Consider the following 19760-nt stretch of genomic DNA (forward strand, 5'->3'; position numbering starts at 1 on the left):
CCTGCGAGGAAATCATGGGTAACAGAAGAAATACTTCAGTTGATAGATGAAAGGAGGAAGTACAAACATGTTCCGGGAAAATCAGGAATACATAAATACAAGTCGCTGAGGAATGAAATAAATAGGAAGTGCAGGGAAGTTAAGACGAAATGGCTGCAGGAAAAATGTGAAGACCTCGAAAAAGATATGATTGTCGGAAGGACAGACTCAGCATACAGGAAAGTCAAAACAACCTTTGGTGACATTAAAAGCAGCGGTGGTAACATTGAGTGCAACGGGAATGCCACTGTTAAATTCAGAGGAGAGAGCAGATAGGTGGAAAGAATACATTGAAAGTCTCTATGAGGGTGAAGATTTGTCTGATGTGATAGAAGAAGAAACAGGAGTCGATTTAGAAGAGATAGGGGATCCAGTATTAGAATCGGAATTTAAGAGCTTTGGAGGACTTACGGTCAAATAAGGCAGAAGGGATAGACAACATTCCATCAGTATTTCTAAAATCATTGGGGAAGTGGCAACAAAACGACTATTCACGCTGGTGTGTAGAAAATGAGTCTGGCGATATACCATCTGACTTTCGGAAAAGCATCATCCACACAATTCCGAAGACGGCAAGAGCTGACAAGTGCGAGAATTATCGCACAATCAGCTTAACCGCTCATGCATCGAAGCTGCTTACAAGAATAATATACAGAAGAATGGAAAAGAAAATTGAGAATGCGCTAGGTGACGATTAGTTTGGCTTTAGGAAAAGTAAAGGGACCAGAGACACAATTCTGACGCTACGGGTAATAATGGAAGCAAGGCTAAAGAAAAATCAAGACACTTTCATAGGATTTGTCGACCTGGAAAAAGCGTTCGACAATATAAAATGGTGCAAGCTGTTCGAGATTCTGAAAAAAGTAGGGGTAAGCTATAGGGAGAGACGGGTCATATACAACATGTACAACAACCAAGAGGGAATAATAAGACTGGACGATCAAGAACGAAGCACTCGTAGTAAGAAGGGTGTAAGACAAGGCTGTAGCCTTTCGTCCCTACTCTTCAATCTGTACATCGAGGAATCAATGATGGAAATAAAAGAAAGGTTCAGGAGTGGAATTAAAATACAGGGTGAAAAGATATCAATGATACGATTCGCTGATTACATTGCTATCCTGAGTGAAAGTGAAGAAGAATTAAATGATCTGCTGAACGGAATGAACAGTCTGAGTACACAGTATGATTTGAGAGTAAATCGGAGAAAGACGAAGGTAATGAGAAGCAGTAGAAATGAGAACAGCGAGAAACTTGACATCAGGATTCATGGTCACGAAGTCAATGAAGTTAAGAAATTCTGCTACCTAGGCAGTAAAATAACGACGGAAGGAGCAAGGAGGACATCAAAAACACTCGCTATGGCAAAAAAGGCATTTCTGGCCAAGAGAAGTCTACTAATATCAAATACCGGCCTTAATTTGAGGAAGAAATTTCTGAGGATGTACGTCTGGAGTACAGCATTGTATGGTAGTGAAATATGGACTGTGGGAAAACCGGAACGGAAGAGAATCGAAGCATTTGAGATGTGGTGCTATAGACGAATGTTGAAAATTAGGTGGACTGATAAGGTAAGGAAAGAGGAGGTTCTATGCAGAATAGGAGAGGAAAGGAATATGTGGAAAACACTGATAAGGAGAAGGGATAGGATGATAGGACATCTGCTAAGACATGAGGGAATGACTTCCATAGTACTAGAGGGAGCTGTAGAGGGCAAAAACTGTAGAGGAAGACAGAGATTGGAATACGTCAAGCAAATAATTGAGGACGTAGGTTGCAAGTGCTACTCTGAGATGAAGGGGTTAGCACAGGAAAGGAATTCGTGGCGGGCCGCATCAAACCAGTCAGTAGACTGATGACAAAAAAGGGTCTGATGATCTCAGATGTTAAGTCCCATAGTGCTCAGAGCCATGTACATCTCCCACATACCGCGTATTCAACGCCTCTTGAACGATCCGCGCATTCGACAGCGTGCATCATTTGAGAAAGTAGACTCTTCAGACGACACTACACACCTTGCGACAAGGGAACAGCGACTCTAGAGTCCAATAATGTTGCTATAACAATTGGCACTTCGACGCTGGCAAGTTTAAAAATGGAATAATTGTCAAATTCTGTTGACAGATGTGAAAATTACCGAACTATCAGTTTAATAAGTCACAGCTGCAAAATACTAACGCGAATTCCTTACAGACGAATGGAAAAACTGGTAGAAGCCGACCTCTGGGAAGATCAGTATGGATTCCGTAGAAATATTGGAACACTTGAGGCAATACTGACCTTACGACTTATCTTGGAAGCTAGATTAAGGCAAAGTAAACCTACGTTTCTAGCATTTGTAGACTTAGAGAAAGCTTTTGACAATGTTGACTGGAATACTCTCTTCCAAATTCTAAAGGTGGCATGGGTAAAATACAGGGAGCGAAAGGCTATTTTTAATTTGTACAGAAACCAGATGGCAGTTCAGAGTCGAGGGGCATGAAAGGGAAGCAGTGGGTGAGAAGGGAGTGAGACAGGGTTGTAGCCTTTCCTCGACGTTATTCAATATGTATATTGAGCGAGAAGTAAAGGAAACAAAAGAAAAATTCGGAGTAGGTATTAAAATCCATGGAGAAGAAATAAAAACTTTGATGTTCGCCGATGACATTGTAATTCTGTCAGACAGCAAAGGACCTAGAATAGCAGCTGAACGGAATGGACAGTGGCTTGAAAGGTGGGTATAAGATGAACATCAACAAAAGCAAAACGAGGATAATTGAATGTAGTCGAATTAAATCGGGTGATGCTGAGGGAATTAGATGAGGAAATGAGACACTTAAAGTAGTAAAGGAGTTTTGCTATTTGGTGAGCAAAATAACTGATGGTCAAAGTAGAGAATATATAAAATGTAGACTGGCAATGGCAAGGAAAGCGTTTCTGAACAAAAGTTTAACATCTAGTATAGATTTAAGTGTCAGGAAGTCGTTTCTGAAAGTATTTGTATGGAGTGCAGCCGTGTGTGGAAGTGAAACATTTACGATAAATAGTTTGGACAAGAAGAGAATAGAAGCTTTCGAAATGTGGTGCTACAGAAGAATCTGAAGATTAGATGGGTAGATCACAGAACTAATGAGGAAGTATTGAATAGGATTGGGGAGAAGTGGAGTTTGTGGCACAACTTGACAAGGAAGAGGGACCGGTTGGTAGGACATATTCTGAGGCATCAGGTGATCACAAATTTAGCATTGGAGGGCAGCGTGGAGGGAGACCAACAAATGAATACGCTAAGCAGATTCAGAAGGATGTAGGTTGCAGTAAGTACTGGGAGATGAAGCAGCTTGCACAGGATAGGGTAGCATGGAGAGCTGCATCAAACCAGTCTCCTGACTGAAGACCACAACTACTACTACCAAATTCTGCCATTGCTATTGCAGTCGGTTGGTATAATTTTCGCCTATTGATAAATTGTCAGTTTTTATTTTTATAGACACGTTTCCAGACTTCAGTTAAATCTTAGTGAAAACAAGCCAATATTCAATTTCGACAAACTATATTTTCACGTTGGCAACTCATCTGCTTCTACCATAGCTATTAACTTCCAGAACATCAGAGAATAGAATAACTTCTCAACATATAAACCACAGAGCTTACAATCCGTTGTCACACGTTAATCCATGAAGCTTAAAAACCAACATTTATACCAGATTGTTTACTTGGAAATAAATTACTGGAACTTACGTTCCATTATTTCAAAAATGCGATTACATTATTGGAAGTGGCGCAACGCGTCAAGGGGCCATCATTGATAGTTTTCACCCCCCACCCCCACTGACTTTTGTGGTAGTACTACCCAGTGGTGGACAAATATCGTGGCCGCATGGGACGTGCGCGCCTTCTGCCCCCCCCCCCCCCCCCCTCTCACTGTCTCTCTTTGTGTGGCCGATCGCGTAGCCACCCGCGCCGCCCTGGCTAGTCAGCCCGCACGCTATTCGTTCGTTTCGTCAGTCGACTCTACTGAATAGTTATCGTGTAGTTGTACTTTCCTATGTAGTACGCGTGTCCGCGTTATCATATTTTACACGTTTCTGTCTGGCACATAGATCGTTAACATATACCTACGAGAAAAGTCGCGGCCATTCCATTGATATCGATACGTTATTCTGTCTGGCATTTCGTCGGGAAAAGTCGCGAATATTCTATTTTCTTGCACAGAGAACCTTCCATAAGTAGCGTTATAAATACGGACTATTTGTCGAATAGGAAGCTAGTTTGCATTCAGAAGCAGAAATATTAAGACTGAAGAATGAATGAGTAAAAAGTCCTAGTTGTAGCAAGTGCAAGTGTGAAGATTAGTCGACAGTGATCAGTTAATTAAGTATTAATAATAGTAATTTCTCAGTAAAAATATTAAGAGACTCGTAACAATATTTTTACTAATAACGCAACATTAGTTTCCCATACCTAACACGTAATACGAGTTAAGTATGGAAAACTGTTGATGCGTATATCTCCGGTAATAGTGACTTCCGAGAAGATTCCTAAAAACCCATTGTTACTATATAGGCCTTCTTTGGCATGCACGAGGAAGGAACGGAATCGACAATAAGTTACACACGCACGCGCGCGCACACACGTCGGATGACGTCATCTTTGGAAACTGGCCCTTATATTATACTTCGTAATCTTAAGTTACATATTGGCTTGTTGCTTTCATCGTAGGTGTTTTTTTTTACACTCCATAAGAGTCTGGAAGCCAACATTTTGGCAGCGAATGTTCTCGAAACAACCGAGCCACATACATAAGGGATGCAGAGTCACTGCCAGGTAGTCAGTTTGAACGCCACACTCGTCGCGATAACTTGGCAGCGATAAAAATTGAACTGCGATTGTAGGCTATTACCACGGACTTCACTGAGTGTTGTGCTTAGTGATATTAGAAATACGCGGAGTGAGACCGTGTGTGTTTAGTGTTAAGTGTACTAGTGTTGCATTTTTCAGTGCAAATAAAGTGTTTATTAGAGAAAAACTGACATCTATTTTACCTACCTCGTTATAATATAACAGAATGGATCGTTGTGTAATAAAAAAACGAAAAGTAGAAACATTTGAAGATTTCAGTCATCATTCAGCTGCAAAAACACCACCAGATGTACAGACTGACCCCATCACTTCGTCGAAACTTCCACAACAAAGTTCATAGACTGATTTCTTTAATCCCATGGGTATTGGTAATTATTTGGATATGTTAGCATCAGGAAACATTAGTTATATAAAACATAAGATTCTCACAGCTCCAAGGAAACTTGAAAAAGCTACATCTTTCCTACTTCCGAACACAAGAAGAGGGGACGGTTTGAACGCAGACAAGTGAACGATACACACTTTGGACAGTATCCATGGCTGGTGTTCTCACACGTTAAAAAGGGACTTCTTTGCATTAACTGTTTAGTTTTTGTGAATAATAAAATGGAGGAAAGAAATCCATTATTGCCAAGAAACTTGACTCTACCACTAACAGTTTGCCAAACTTACTGGTAAAGACGGTGACCTTGAGACCCACTCTCAGCTCAAGTACCACGTTGAAGCGTCAACAGATGCAAAATTATTTTTAGCGACAGGAGACAACCGCGAACTTGAGATCATAAATCAATTGTGAAGCCAGAGAATGGAAACCATTGGGGAAAACAGACCATCTTGTACCTATAATAAAAAAAATTATATTTCATGGAAAGCAAAATGTGTCTCTGCGGGGGCATAGATGATGGGAGTCTATTAGAAAACTAAAATGATCGTGAAAGTATAGTGAATAACGAAGAAAACTTTAGAGCTCTTCCAAGATTCAGAATTGACACTAGGGACTTGCAACTAAAACACCATCTTGAGACCACTAAAGCGAACGCCACTTACATAAGTAGAACGAGTAACGAATTTATTTCATTCTGTGAAACAGTGATATCATCGGGAATACTGGAGGAAATTAGTCTTGTTACTACAGTATAATCTTCGACGAGACTACAGACGTAGCGCACATCACCCAACTGAGTTTAGCTCCAAGATATGTTGATGGTGACGGCAAATTACTCGAAAGATTTTTGGGTTTCGTTGACGTCCATAGAGACAATGACTGTTGTGGAAACATTGAGGATGAACCTCAAGAGAGTCAAGATGGAGTGTGGCGTTACTTGTGAAGTATTAGGTTCTACGGTTCTAAGGGGAGAGAGCTGTGGCTACAATTAAAAAGAAAGCCATCAAAGCGCAAGTAGGCCATCAAAGCGCAAGTAGCACTGTGTCTAAGTCATCAGCTCAACCTCGCTGTCTCTCGCAGTTGCAAAGTTAGGTGTGATAAACTCACTTGATACTATTGAAGTAGTATCGTTCTTTACAGCGTCTAGCAAGCGGTTCGCACCATTGAAGAGTCACCTAAAACACTCGCTGCAGTCACATTGTTGAGCGACTTCATGTTATTGAATTCGCAAATAATCTCGGAAAAGTTTGCAAACTTCTTAAAGAAATAGTGTTGGAGGGATAGAACAACGGCTGCCAAAGCCAATATTCTGCTTCGAGCTCGCTCTAATTGCGCGTGCATTATCACCCTCTTTACACTGAGTGACATGAGCATAACATATCCAGTTAGCAAAATCTTAAAAGACCCTAGCTTGGATGTCACGATGGCATAGGCAAAATTAGACTCTCAAGGTGTACGATGGCTTGAAAGCTAATGCTGATAGCCAATTTGCTCATATTGTTGAAGAGGCGAAGGTAATAACGGAAGAGTTAGACGTCTTACAGGCAAACCGACACAAGGCAAACTGTGATCATAATGATACTATATGTTGGAAAAGAACTGTTTTTATTCCGACACTGGACCATGTTACGACTCACATGAGAGAACGTTTTGCTGACGAAAATATTTATGATTTTAAATTCAACATACTTTTGCCCTCACAACTACTGAAAGACGACGGTAATAATCTGGCACATCAATTGAATCAGTGCTCAACTAAATTACCGCTCTTTGCAGAAGAATCACTCTTTCATTAAAAAGTGATGTGAGATTATTAAATACAAGCAAACTAGCAGACGCCCTTAATGATGGTGGTTCTTTTATGCAAGCGTTGTCTGTCCCAGATCTGACTATCCTACACACGCTGTAAAAAAATATTTGCTTGTCTACCTGCAACTATTGCTACAGTAGAAAGTTTTTCGACATTGCGGCGTACAAAGACATGGCTGAGGTCTACAATGGAGGAGGACCGACTTGACCACTTAGCTCTGGTAAATACTCACTCTGACATTGATCGTCCTATTGACGATGTAATTAACCAATATGCCAGGAAGAATAGGCGCATAGAATTAATCATTTAAGGAAGAGAACCACAATTGTAACTTTCTTATATCATAAGACGGCATCTACATCTACATGTGTGTACAATAAGTTTAAATAAGACTTTGTTAAACTTTGCATGTGACTTACCTTTTACTACAGTAAAAGTAAAGCTAGCTCGAGATCTTTAGCGTCCCTTCCTTGAGGTTTTCTGTATCCGCCACTGCTACCACCACAGACAGAAATTATTGGTTTCACAATCGGAGTGCCTGTATGAGAAAATCACTCACTACTCTCTGCACTATTGATTCGCACGTCAGACAGCTTTGACTCACTTAAATAACAATTCTGTTCGTGAATTATAGAAAAGTTTCATCAGTTATTCAGGCTGGTGGCTGTGGTTGGTGGCTTCGTCGTTACTGGTTCCTCTTCTTGAGTGGAGGTGACAATATTTTGCCACACTGCCGCCAGCCGCTCTCTGCCCTCAACATAGCCAGCGCGTGAATTAGGAAGCAAACTAACCAAATATCTGTACTGTTCCCTAAAGCTGAACTTTCCAGACAGTATGAGAAAAGAGTGCTGCACAAGCCACCCAAGGAACACCAACATCGAACAAAAATAATTGTAGTTTCATACGAAGAGATGATGGTACCTTTGCCAAACTTTGACTCCACAGTAACGACTCTCCTGATAACGAAACCCTCCTAAGCAATTTGTTAAAGCGAAAAGGGTATAAAACTAACACTACTCTTCAAGCAAGAAATTGACGAAGATTCCAACGCGCCGGCTAATGCAAAAGCTTCTTACACATACATCAAAGTGATCATACCGCCCAGTAACATTAACGTGACCACCGCCTATGTTACACGTTAACATGCAATAACCACTCACAGATGGCAGCACTAACAGTGGAGGGTATACAGGGTGTTACAAAAAGGTACGGCCAAACTTTCAGGAAACTTTCAGGAAACATTCCTCACACACAAATAAACAAAAGACATTATGTGGACATGTGTCCGGAAACGCTTAATCTCCATGTTAGAGCTCATTCTAGTTTCGTCAGTATGTACTGTAATTCCTCGATTCACCGCCAGTTGACCCAATTGAAGAAAGGTAATGTTGACTTCGGTGCTTGTGTTGACGTGCGACTCATTGCTCTACAGCACTAGCATCAAGCACATCAGTACGTAGCATCAACGGGTTAGTGTTCATCACGAACGTGGTTTTGCAGTCAGTGCAATGTTTACAAATGCGGAGTTAGCAGATGCCCATTTGATGTATGGATTAGCACGGAGCAATAGCCGTGGCGCGGTACGTTTGTATCGAGACAGATTTCCAGAACGAAGGTGTCCCGACAGGAAGATGTTCGAAGCAATTGATCGGCGTCTTAGGGAGCACGGAACATTCCAGCCTATGACTCGCGACTGGGGAAGACCTAGAACGACGAGGACACCTGCAATGGACGAGGCAATTCTTCATGCAGTTGACGATAACCCTAATGTCAGCGTCAGAGAAGTTACTGCTGTACAAGGTAACGTTGACCACGTCACTGCATGGAGAGTGCTACGGGAGAACCAGTTGTTTCCGTACCATGTACAGCGTGTGCAGGCACTATCAGCAGCTGGTTGGCCTCCACGGGTACACTTCTGCGAATGGTTCATCCAACAATGTGTCAATCCTCATTTCAGTGCAAATGTTCTCTTTACGGATGAGGCTTCATTCCAACGCGATCAAATTGTAAATCTTCACAATCAACATGTGTGGGCTGACGAGAATCCGCACGCATTTGTGCAATCCATATTTTCTGTGAGCGTTTGGGCAGGCATTGTTGGTGATGTCTTGATTGCGCCCCATGTTCTTCCACCTACGCTAAATGGAGCACGTTATCATGATTTCATACGGGATACTCTACCTGTGCTGCTAGAACATGTGCCTTCACAAGTACCACACAACATGTGGTTCATGCACGATGGAGCTCCTGCACATTTCAGTCGAAGTGTTCGTACGCTTCTCAACAACAGATTCGGTGACCGATGGATTGGTAGGGGCGGACCAATTCCATGGCCTCCACGCTCTCCTGACCTCAACCCTCTTGACTTTCATTTATGGGGGCATTTGAAAGCTCTTGTCTACGCAACCCCGGTACCAAATGTAGAGACTCTTCGTGCTCGTATTGTGGACGGCTGTGATACAATACGCCATTCTCCAGGGCTGCATCAGCGCATCAGGGATTCCATGCGACGGAGGGTGGATGCATGTATCCTCGCTAACGGAGGACATTTTGAACATTTCCTGTAACAAAGTGTTTGAAGTCACGCTGGTACGTTCTGTTGCTGCGTGTTTCCATTCCATGATTAATGTGATTTGAAGAGAAGTAATAAAATGAGCTTTAACATGGAAAGTAAGCGTTTCCGGACACATGTCCACATAACATATTTTCTTTCTTTGTGTATGAGGAATGCTTCCTGAAAGTTTGGCCGTACCTTTTTGTAACACCCTGTATAAAGCGTGTGGAGGGGGCGCGGAAAACAGTGCAGTCGCTGTTATTATGCGGAAACAGTGTGATCAGACGTTCAAAACATGACGATAGGCTTTCGGGAAAAGGGTGGAAGTGTTTCCGAAACGGCTACGTCTGTAAACTATTCATATGCCATAGTAGTTGAAGCATACAACGGAAGGCAAAATGACACTAACCAAAACTCGTTGCCGAGGCAAAATAGTGCAACACGGGCCATAGATGACAGGGTGAACGATGGCATCAGATGTGTACAGGCGAATAGACGTGCAACAGTTGATAAAGATACCGCCCAGATGAACCAAGGCGCTACCAACAGTATCTCCTCAACGACCGTTAGACAAACGTTGTTGTGTATGGGTCTCCACACCATGCCTCTGTTTCGTGCTTCCATGCTGACTGCTGTCAATCGGCGACGAAAGCTGGAATATGCACGCCAATACCGCAACTCGACGCCCACTGATTGGCGACAGGTGGTCTTTCCAGACGAATCGTTTTGGGCGCCATTGGACACATGGCCGTTGACGTGTATGGCGTGAAAAGTCTGAAAGCAAACACCTTGCAACAATAGTCGAAAGCGTCTAGGCTGGAAGATATTTCTCGGGTGAACTTATTCTGGATGGCACAGTGGATAAACGCAAGTATGCATCTATACTTGCGGACCGTGTCTACCCCTACATGCAGTTTATTCCTCGGCACAGTGCCATATACCAGCAATACAACGCAACGTATCTCAGCTCGCAGCGTACATGTGTGCTTTAAGAGCAACAGGATCAGTTTACATTAATTCCCAGATAACGGAATCCCTCAGACTCACACAGTCAATCTGTGGGACCGATCGGTCGGGCTGTTCGCGCCATCGATTCTAAACAGAGGATCCAAGCCCAGCTGGCCATGACACGGGAGTCGTCTTGGCTCTACACACCTGTCGGTACTATGCAAACCTCATTACTCTCTCCTTGCATGTCTCGCAAAAGGTGATTATTCAGGCTTTCGACAGGTAGTCATTTTGTGACTAGACAGTAAGCAAGCACAGGTGACAATCTAGTCCCGATATGGCACATCCTCCAGCAAGATAGGTAGTACGTGCTTCAGAAAGCGGTGATAATGAGCCCCAGTTGATCCTATAATAATGTTTCTCCAGTTTTGTTCCTCAGTCTTTCTACGTTATTCAGTTTTAATAAATTTCTTAGAATTCACTGAAATAAGTCATTCATTAAATTCGCAGCTTAATTGCTGTCGCTACCAAATTCGTCTAGTCGTCATAAAGTCGTGATGTTTATTTTTCGAGGTACTAAGTCCAGCTGTATCGTAATAAGAACTTTAATTGTTCCCTCCCCAAGTTCTATTCTAGAGACTGATAACACTGCCGAAGGAAATGTTGCAGGCAGTTTTTGGGGCTTTCTTCTACCTCAGCGAAGCGGGCCACAACACTGAGGACATCGGCTGGCTTCCTCTGACTGCCCTTGTTTTCTACATCTTCGTCTATACTCCAGGTCAGTACCGGCGTATCCGTTGAAAAATAATTCAGCATATTCGCAGCTTACGCAGGATTATTAAAGTTTGTCTGTAGGAGAATGTGTTCGGTAGTATGCAAGTTGACATTATTGGATATTTAAAATGATAGCCAACCTACACCTGTAGATAGATAACGTAAACGCAACTATTCAGTCTTACGTAATGGAACACACAGCCCTCTGCACGGAGTGGAGTTCTGCGGTTCGTCCGGTCATCCAGATTTGTTTTCCGTCATTACCTCAAATTTCTCTAAAGAAATGCCAGTGTTTCTTCAATAGATCGTTTCCAATAAGCTTTCCATCCAACTCAAGTGGAGACTTGTCAGTGTCCTTGATGTCAACTTGGCGTTAAATTCCAACCTTCTGTTACTCCTTATCACTAGCATGTTACCTCATAAAAACTGCACAAGTTCATGAGGCCATCACTGTTTTTTCTTTTTCCTTTCTTCTTTTCCTGCTTCTTTCTTCTCTTTTCCTGCTTCTTTCTTCTCTTTTCCTGCTTCTTTCTCTCTTTCTTTCTTCTCTCTTCCTGCTTCTTTCTCTCTTTCTTTCTTCTCTTTTCCTGCTTCTTTCTATTATCTCTAAGTGCATTTAAAGCTATTTACTGCAGCAAAAATCGGTAGAATGCTTACAGTAGAATGCTTACAGTAAACTACTTACAGTAAACTATAGATACTCAAATATAATTTGATCGGAGACTACAGTCAATAGAAGTCCATCGGTAGCTTTTGGGTGATCTGAAACGACCTATTTTTCATCAAAAATATTTGAAATTCGATTCTACATGTGTTGGTCAACAGATGGCCACAGGTAAGAAACAAAGTATTAAATATGCTGGGAAATTTGAGTGAGGAAACCGTACCCAGGGAGATGTTTATATTAATAGGACAATTTTCAGGGAGACGACTAGGAGCAGTGTGACAAACCAATAGGACCAATAGGAACAATATAAGCATAAATAGGGTATTGAAATGAATTAGTCGGAATGTGTAAGGATTGGTACTTTTTTACTGAACGCCATTCTGTTTACACCCCCTGTCAGCTTCAGATCTTGTGTGTTGCTGTTAGTGTGTTGGTTTGAGCATACTCTGTTTCGGTTGTGTGTTTGTCATTGTGTAGCTTAATTTTTACTTCAGTAAGACAGATTACTCCCAGCTACTGTAGATATATTTATTGGCTCGTTTCCCATTGAGAAGCTGGGTGTTTAACGCATTATGTCTTATTTATCGACGCCCGTCGCCTGTTACAGGCTACGGAGGACTGCCTTTCACCGTAGCGGGTGAAGTGTTCGCTCCGAATTTGAAGGCCGTCGCAATGCCGATGGCTGCCTTCGTGTCGTGGTTCATGTCCTTCCTGGTCACCAGATTTTTCGGAGACATCACAGATGCCCTTGGAAACTACGGAGCGTTCTTCGTGTTCTCGTTATGTTCTCTGCTCGCATCACTCTACGTTTACTTCTTTGTTCCAGAAACAAATGGGAAGACATTAGAAGAAATACAGATAATGCTCGAGAATGGATAGCACATCATCATAATCACTTTATCCATTGCATTAGAGCAATCTTTTATAATTTCACTTAAGGCTCAGATTCGCAGCTGCGTGTGTTGAACTGAGGGCAAGAGATGTTAATATATTAACAACTCCTGTACGCAGACACAAGGAATGTAAATCTGTATTTTCAGGTTTACGATCTTTCTTGAACAGCTATAAGAATATTTCCGTAATGGCTATGTACCCTCAGTGTCAGACAGCATCGGTAATTAACTTCACCTCCGATCAAACATCTTAAATCCAAACAGTTCCTACGCCAATATTAACGATCTGGACTTAACGTAATTGCTAGTCAGATGTCTTGGAACGACCGTCAGTAAATTTTAAATCAATGAAGCTAGATTGGCCGTGAAATTTTAAAGATTTTAAAGGATCATTTTCCCTAGTTAAAATTGTTTTACTTCAGGAAGTAGATGGGAAGAAACGAATAGCGTAAACGAAAATACGGAAAATATTCCAGCTTAATAAAATTGCATCCGTTCAATATCAATAACGCAGAGAGAGACTAATTCTGGATGTCATTCTGTCAAATTTCTGCATTTCTCCGAAATGTTGTTCAGAGGTCTGCACATGTTAAACTGTAAAATTTGCTCCAGTGCTTACTTCATAAATATCATTGGTGAATTTCGGTTATAAGTTTTAAGGCAATCTATTTTCATATTTGTATGAAATGACCTAACTTTCAAGCGGGAAACTACGCTTAAATGAAGCACAAAGAGTAAGAAAATATTTGTAGGCAGAAGTGGTTAAATCAGCCTCTCATCGTTCGCATAAAGAGGTAGTTGCTAATATAACGTAAATAGTTTCAGTATTCTCACCCACATTTTACATCATATGATTTTATCTGCGAGAACTTAGCATTTGCTCACATAGTGTAGAATGAGAAATTTAGTTCACTTCAGGAAACTGAACTTTCATACGGCTTAATTTTTATCGCTTTAAAAGATCCATAGCATATGTTCAGATTGTTTTAAAAGTATCTTGTAAGCTAATTCGGGTACAACATATTTTAGAATATATTTTAGAATATAATTTAGCATATTGCAAACTTCTAACGAGAAGTGGAATCAAATAAAATCTAATATCCATTGTAATATATTTAAATTTATATCTTATCCTTGATGTTGTCTACGAGTTCCGAAGTAAAAATATTGCAAAGCATTTGTTAATTATGCAGCTGACTTATTTACTCGTGTTCACCCTAAAGAATTGCATAAGAGAATAATAAAATTGTTGAATTAGTGAGATTTATCTTGTTTTTAGACTTTTTATGGCCTAATCACATTTCTACAATAATACTTGCGTCACTTATACTAGGTTTTTTGTGATACGTTACAATACAGCATCACCGGTTTATTGCGGATTGTGTTGGTGAGGCAGTAAATTTATCCACGGAATTTGTTTGGCGCTTTAGATTGAAAAAGGTGTTAATTCAGCTGCGAGATACTTTGCTTAAATCACTGGATATTTCAGAGAGGTACTTCTTTGGTCGTACAGCTTGTATTACCGAAAATTCAGATTTTCCCGAAATTATTTAATAGTTGCAAACCTATCAGAGGTGAGCTTTGTACGGAATTACTCTCAGCTGAAGAATTATTGTGGCGTATGACCATTCATTTAGGAACCTTTAGTGGGAAGCGTTTGCCAACATCTGAAGAATTTGCTATAACTTCGGGCCTAAAGTGGTGGTGGCGAATAGGTCTTTTGATTTTTATGATTCACTGTCGTTTTTTGGAAATTAGTTTGGCTGGCACTCATACACAGCTGACGATAACCGTCTGTAAAAACATAAAGATCAAATAAAACTTTGACTAGCGGAAATTTAAAACTGAAATCCACTCATTTGAAGTAAAATGGAATTTGCTATCAATCTCGAGCCTAAAAGAAAGAATAAAAGGAAAGATATTTTAAAATTATGCAAAGAAAAGCTATATCAATGATTATTATTTTCGAGAATAACAGTTAAGAGATGCAATTTGCGTTTTTGTTCGTCTCTCATGCGTATAACCTGTTAAATTTTACCTGAGGAAAAGAGAAAAAAACTGAAAAATAATTATTGTAGGTGACAGACAGAAATACTTCATAGTAAATCCATAATATGCAAATAACTAGAAAAATCTAGGTTTGCAGTTGATTAGTAACAGACTAAAATTGTATAGCTGACTCGGCGGTTAATTTCATCTTTGAAGTCGGAATAAAATCTGCCAAAAGAAGATAGATCCGCAGTGATTACGCCTGTTTCGAGTAACTGTAAGTAAAATAAAGTTTGAAATCGTTAAGGTTGCTAAAATATTTAACGTTATTGAGGTGGAAACTCGGAAAATAGATTATATATCGAGTGACAATAATAGGTTATATTATTAGCGCAAGTCAGAGGTAAAATTACGGTCCAATTGTGCGTCGTTACAAGGTATATAACTTGACTACAAGTAACTATATCTATTATAGCTGTGGCATATCGTATGTTATTACAGACTCACAAGAAGCAAAAAGGATATACGCTTACTGACTTTGTATCCCGGCTACGCTCTAGTAAAACGTATTTAACGATTTGTTGATTCCAAGCTATACAAGTCTATACTAAGACGCTTTTATGTGTAAAAAAAAAAAAAAAAAAAAAAAAAAAAAACTAGACTTAGGTATTTCAATACCTACAAATAATTTGGTTGGAAAACTTCAGTAGAACGGATAGACTTACTATAGGTGAACCATTAAGTATAAAGAAAAAGTAATAGTGATGAAGTGAAGTGGTATTGGAATCTGGTTTGGAAGAAATTCGCGATTAAATATTAGAAATTCGAATACGTACACTCAACATCGTAGCGATGTATCTTTGTACTAGGTGTGCCTCAGTCAGGTGTGAAATGGCGTAAGGTTGCATGTACGTACATAATCGCACGTGTGTTCGGAAGGAGTAATATAGGATCAATAGCAACAGTAGTTTTACACACCACTTAAGCAAGTAGTCGTTGGTTATTTACAGGAGTTCTCCAGACAGTAACATACGTAGATGTGCAGTACATGATTGTGTGTATATGTGTGTGTGTGTGTGTGTGTATGTGTGTATGTGTGTGTGTGTGTGTGTGTGTGTGTGTGTATGTGTGTGTGTGTGTGTATGTGTGTGTGTGTGTGTGTGTGTATGTGTGTATGTGTGTATGTGTGTGTGTGTGTGTATGTGTGTGTGTGTGTATGTGTGTATGTGTGTGTGTGTGTGAGTGAGTGGTCCCCAAACTTTATTTTGTAACGCGACCCGCTATTTTTCTATAAATATTTTCGCGACCCAGTATGTACATGTACTCTACCTCTACAGGCACTATGCAGTAGTTAATAGTAATATGAAAATTATATATAATATGAAACTGAACTTAGTATTGTGTGGAAAAGTACTTCGTTGAGTAATAATGTTGAAAATGGCGAAGCGAACGTAATTAAAAAAAAGAAACGATATTTTGGCCCATAAGAATTTTATTCCATGCAAATTGAATGGTGAACTTAATGAAATTTTCAGTGTTTAGTCTTGGTGTTAGTGACATTTTCTATATCTGGATTGAAGCTTGTTGGCTTTAGTCATAAATCGTTTCCCACGCAAAGTTAGTTTCTGTATTTGTTTTTTAACCAAGCTAGAAAAAGCACGTTCACATAAGCAGTTGTGACTCCCATTAATTCATTCAAAACTGTTTGCAAGCACTCGATACTGTCACTCTAATTTGATCGAAAATGGGTTAGGCTTAATTAAGAAGAATCACACTGTAGTTCTATTAAGGAGTCTTCCGCAGGTGCCAACAGTTTTAACTTTTTAAGGTTGTCTTCTTCAAACAGATTTCTTATCCATAGCAGTTATCAGGAATTCTTGAAAAGTAATACCTACAACAACAAATCAATATTAAGCAACGCTCTTGAATAAGCACACAATTATCAGTGAGATTAGCCTGGAACTTTGAGATTTTGAGTTCGCTATGCGAGGACGGCTTAACTATTATTTTGAAAATGGAGGTGGTTGAACTACATTGTTACTTTTCTGTATTGGATGAAAAACAATAACATGAAAAAGCCGGCCGCGGTGGCCGTGCGGTTCTAGGCGCTACAGTCCGGAACCGTGGGACTGCTACGGTCGCAGGTTCGAATCCTGCCTCGGGCATGGATGTGTGTGGTGTCCTCAGGTTAGTTAGGTTTAAGTAGTTGTAAGTTCTAGGGGACTGATGACCTAAGATGTTAAGTCCCATAGTGCTCAGAGCCATTTGAACTATTTTTTGAATAACATGAAAATCATAAACATGTTTAATAAGGAATACTTCAAATCCAGGTGATTACTAGTAAAATTATTTGAGAATAAGTACCTGCAACTAGAGGCCAGTGTTTCAAGATATTCCTTTATGGCAGCTGTTGTTTCCTCGTTAACTGTGATTCCATCTAAGAAATCATTGAGTGAGAATGCATCAACACCCCCCCCCCCCCCCCCCCACCACTCTACGGGTCCGCAGGTGTTCCCATACACGAGTTAAATTTTCTTCTAATGCAATCGCCAGCTATAGTTCTTTTTATTTTTATTTATTTCCGTTGGATTCCTCTCACACAGTAGACACTACTTTCTTAATCGTAGCCGTGAACCTTTACTGTTGCACTACACTGACTTTCTCGGAATGCATCTAACGTTACGCTATACAAAGCACGCAATGAAACTCAAAATCGATTTTCTCAAAAACTAAGGCCCGCCGATAAAAAAAAATCGGATAGCCAGGTACTCAGGGTAAGTGCCTCTACAGCATATTTGAAGCGCATCAGAATCCGTGATTAACAGTATGGAGGGTCCCCTCGTTAGCTATGGGAGTAAGATTTGCACTTCCGATGCTAGAATGTCTTCACAACTGATGAGAATGATTTGCTTCATTTTTGGTTACCAAACTTAAGTTACTATTTAGTTCCGGTTGCTTCCGCACTATAAAAATTATTTGGGCCAATGAGAAAGTTTCCGTTATTGGCTATGAAGTGCAATAGAATGCGTAATCTATATCTACGTTTAAACTCCGAAAGCTACCTTGTGGCGTGCAGCGGTGGGTATTTTTTGTACCACTGTCATTTCCCCCTCCGTCCCCCACCTTTTGCTGTTCCAGTCGCGAATATTCCGCGGGAAGGACATTTGTCGATAAGCCGCCTCTTGATGAGATCGAGTCTCTTTCTAATTTTACGTTTATGCCCTTTCCTTGAGATACGTGTAGCAGGAAGCAATGTATAGGTTGATCCTTCTAGCAACGTACGCTCTTGGAAATTTAACAATACATCACGCCGCGATGACCAACCCTTCTCTTGCAAAAGGTGTTGGATCAGCATAGCGTGGCGCTTACAACACAAAATTTGGACGAAAAACGCAGCTTTTTTTTTCTAATCCTATCTGGTTTGGATCTCAGGCTGACGAGCAGTATCGAAGTATTGGTCGAATGAGGGTTTTTTAAGGGAAAAAAAGCTGTCTCCTTTGTGGTGAACTACTCTTAAGGATTCTTCCAATGAATCTGTCTGATATCTGAGATTAGTTTTATGTGGTCAGTTGCTTAAAATCGCTCAGTACGTATGCTGCTAGTAATTTAATGGATGTGATGGGATCCAATGACTGCTCTCTGTAGAATTATAATAACGCAATAATAGTTCTTTGTGCCTGTTATACGCAAGATGGTATATTCGATTGTTCAGGATCAACTGTCAGTCCCTGTGAAAAGTGCCAATCTGCTGCAGGTCATCCTGCATTTCGTAACATTTTCGAACGTCGACTCCTCTGCGTAAAACAGCTTCATCCGCAAAAAGTTCATGAAACTTTCAAAGTCATGCACTACGTCATTAATACAGGCGTCTCTCCTATGGGTCGTCAGGCGCATTTTTTCTGGTGTTTCGGCGGATATTTGCGATTTCTTTTTGTAATATGTAACTGGAGTTATCCCAAATAAATACTGCTCATCAATACTTTTCATTAAAACTGCCTTTTCCGGCTGCTAGTTATTTTATCCCATAGGCGTTTCGCCTTCTTCTCTAAGGCATCATCACTGGGATCTATAACGATGCAGTTTTGTTAGTTATGCAGGGTGAAAAGTATTTAAACCGACAAACTCTGGGAGGTTGTAGGGGACATCAAAACAAATATTTTCCCCTAATGTCATTCCTACCTATGGGGATTATTTAAACCAGTGGAAGCCGTATTACGCTCTTCGGTTGTTAGAGGGCGTATTACACTCTTCGGTTGCAGGCAACTGCTGTCCATCAGTGTAGCAGTGCATTGTCTCTATTTACTAATGGAGCGATACACCTGGAGTGAGTACACTGATATGGTTGGTGCGTACCACGTAGCGCACCACAACGGGCGAGCTGCACAGCGGGTTTATCAACAACAATATCCTAATCGCCGTATCCCGCATCATACGACCTTTGCTGCTGTGTACCAACGTCTGCGTGAGACCGGGTCATTTAGCTGATTACCTGGTGGGGGACGCCGTCGAACAGTAAGAACGCTGCAATTTGAGGAAGCTGTCTTGCAGCATGTGGAGCGGGATCATTCAATCAGCACTCGTGCAATTCCACTTAACATGGGGACGAATCAGACGAATGAAAGAACAGTCCTTCGAGAGCAATTGTAGCGTCCATTTCACTTACAGTGTGTCAACAACCTGGAGCCAGTTGATTATCCACCCAGAGCACAGTTTTCGCAGTGGTACCTGGGACACTGTGAAATGCATCCCACATTTCCATCCTCTGTGTTGTTTACCGATGAAGGAATGTTCGGGCGTGATGGAATCTTCAACATGCACAATTCGCATGTTTGGAGTGAGGATAACCCACATGCCACAGTTACTAG

At 40.7% G+C, this 19760-nt stretch overlaps 1 protein-coding gene across 1 annotated transcript in view; it reads left to right on the plus strand.

Moving 5' to 3' along the window:
• LOC124606591 (facilitated trehalose transporter Tret1-2 homolog) overlaps positions 1 to 12892 on the plus strand; it is a 96787-nt gene extending 83895 nt beyond the window's left edge. Inside the window, exons 7-8 of the mRNA XM_047138576.1 lie at positions 11242 to 11350; positions 12621 to 12892. Coding sequence (XP_046994532.1) covers positions 11242 to 11350; positions 12621 to 12892 — 381 coding nt within the window. The remainder of the gene's footprint in view (positions 1 to 11241; positions 11351 to 12620) is intronic.
• The last annotated feature ends 6868 nt before the right edge of the window (positions 12893 to 19760 follow it).

This window comes from Schistocerca americana, chromosome 3 (genome assembly GCF_021461395.2).
Source record: "Schistocerca americana isolate TAMUIC-IGC-003095 chromosome 3, iqSchAmer2.1, whole genome shotgun sequence".
Lineage (NCBI taxonomy): Eukaryota > Metazoa > Arthropoda > Insecta > Orthoptera > Acrididae > Schistocerca > Schistocerca americana.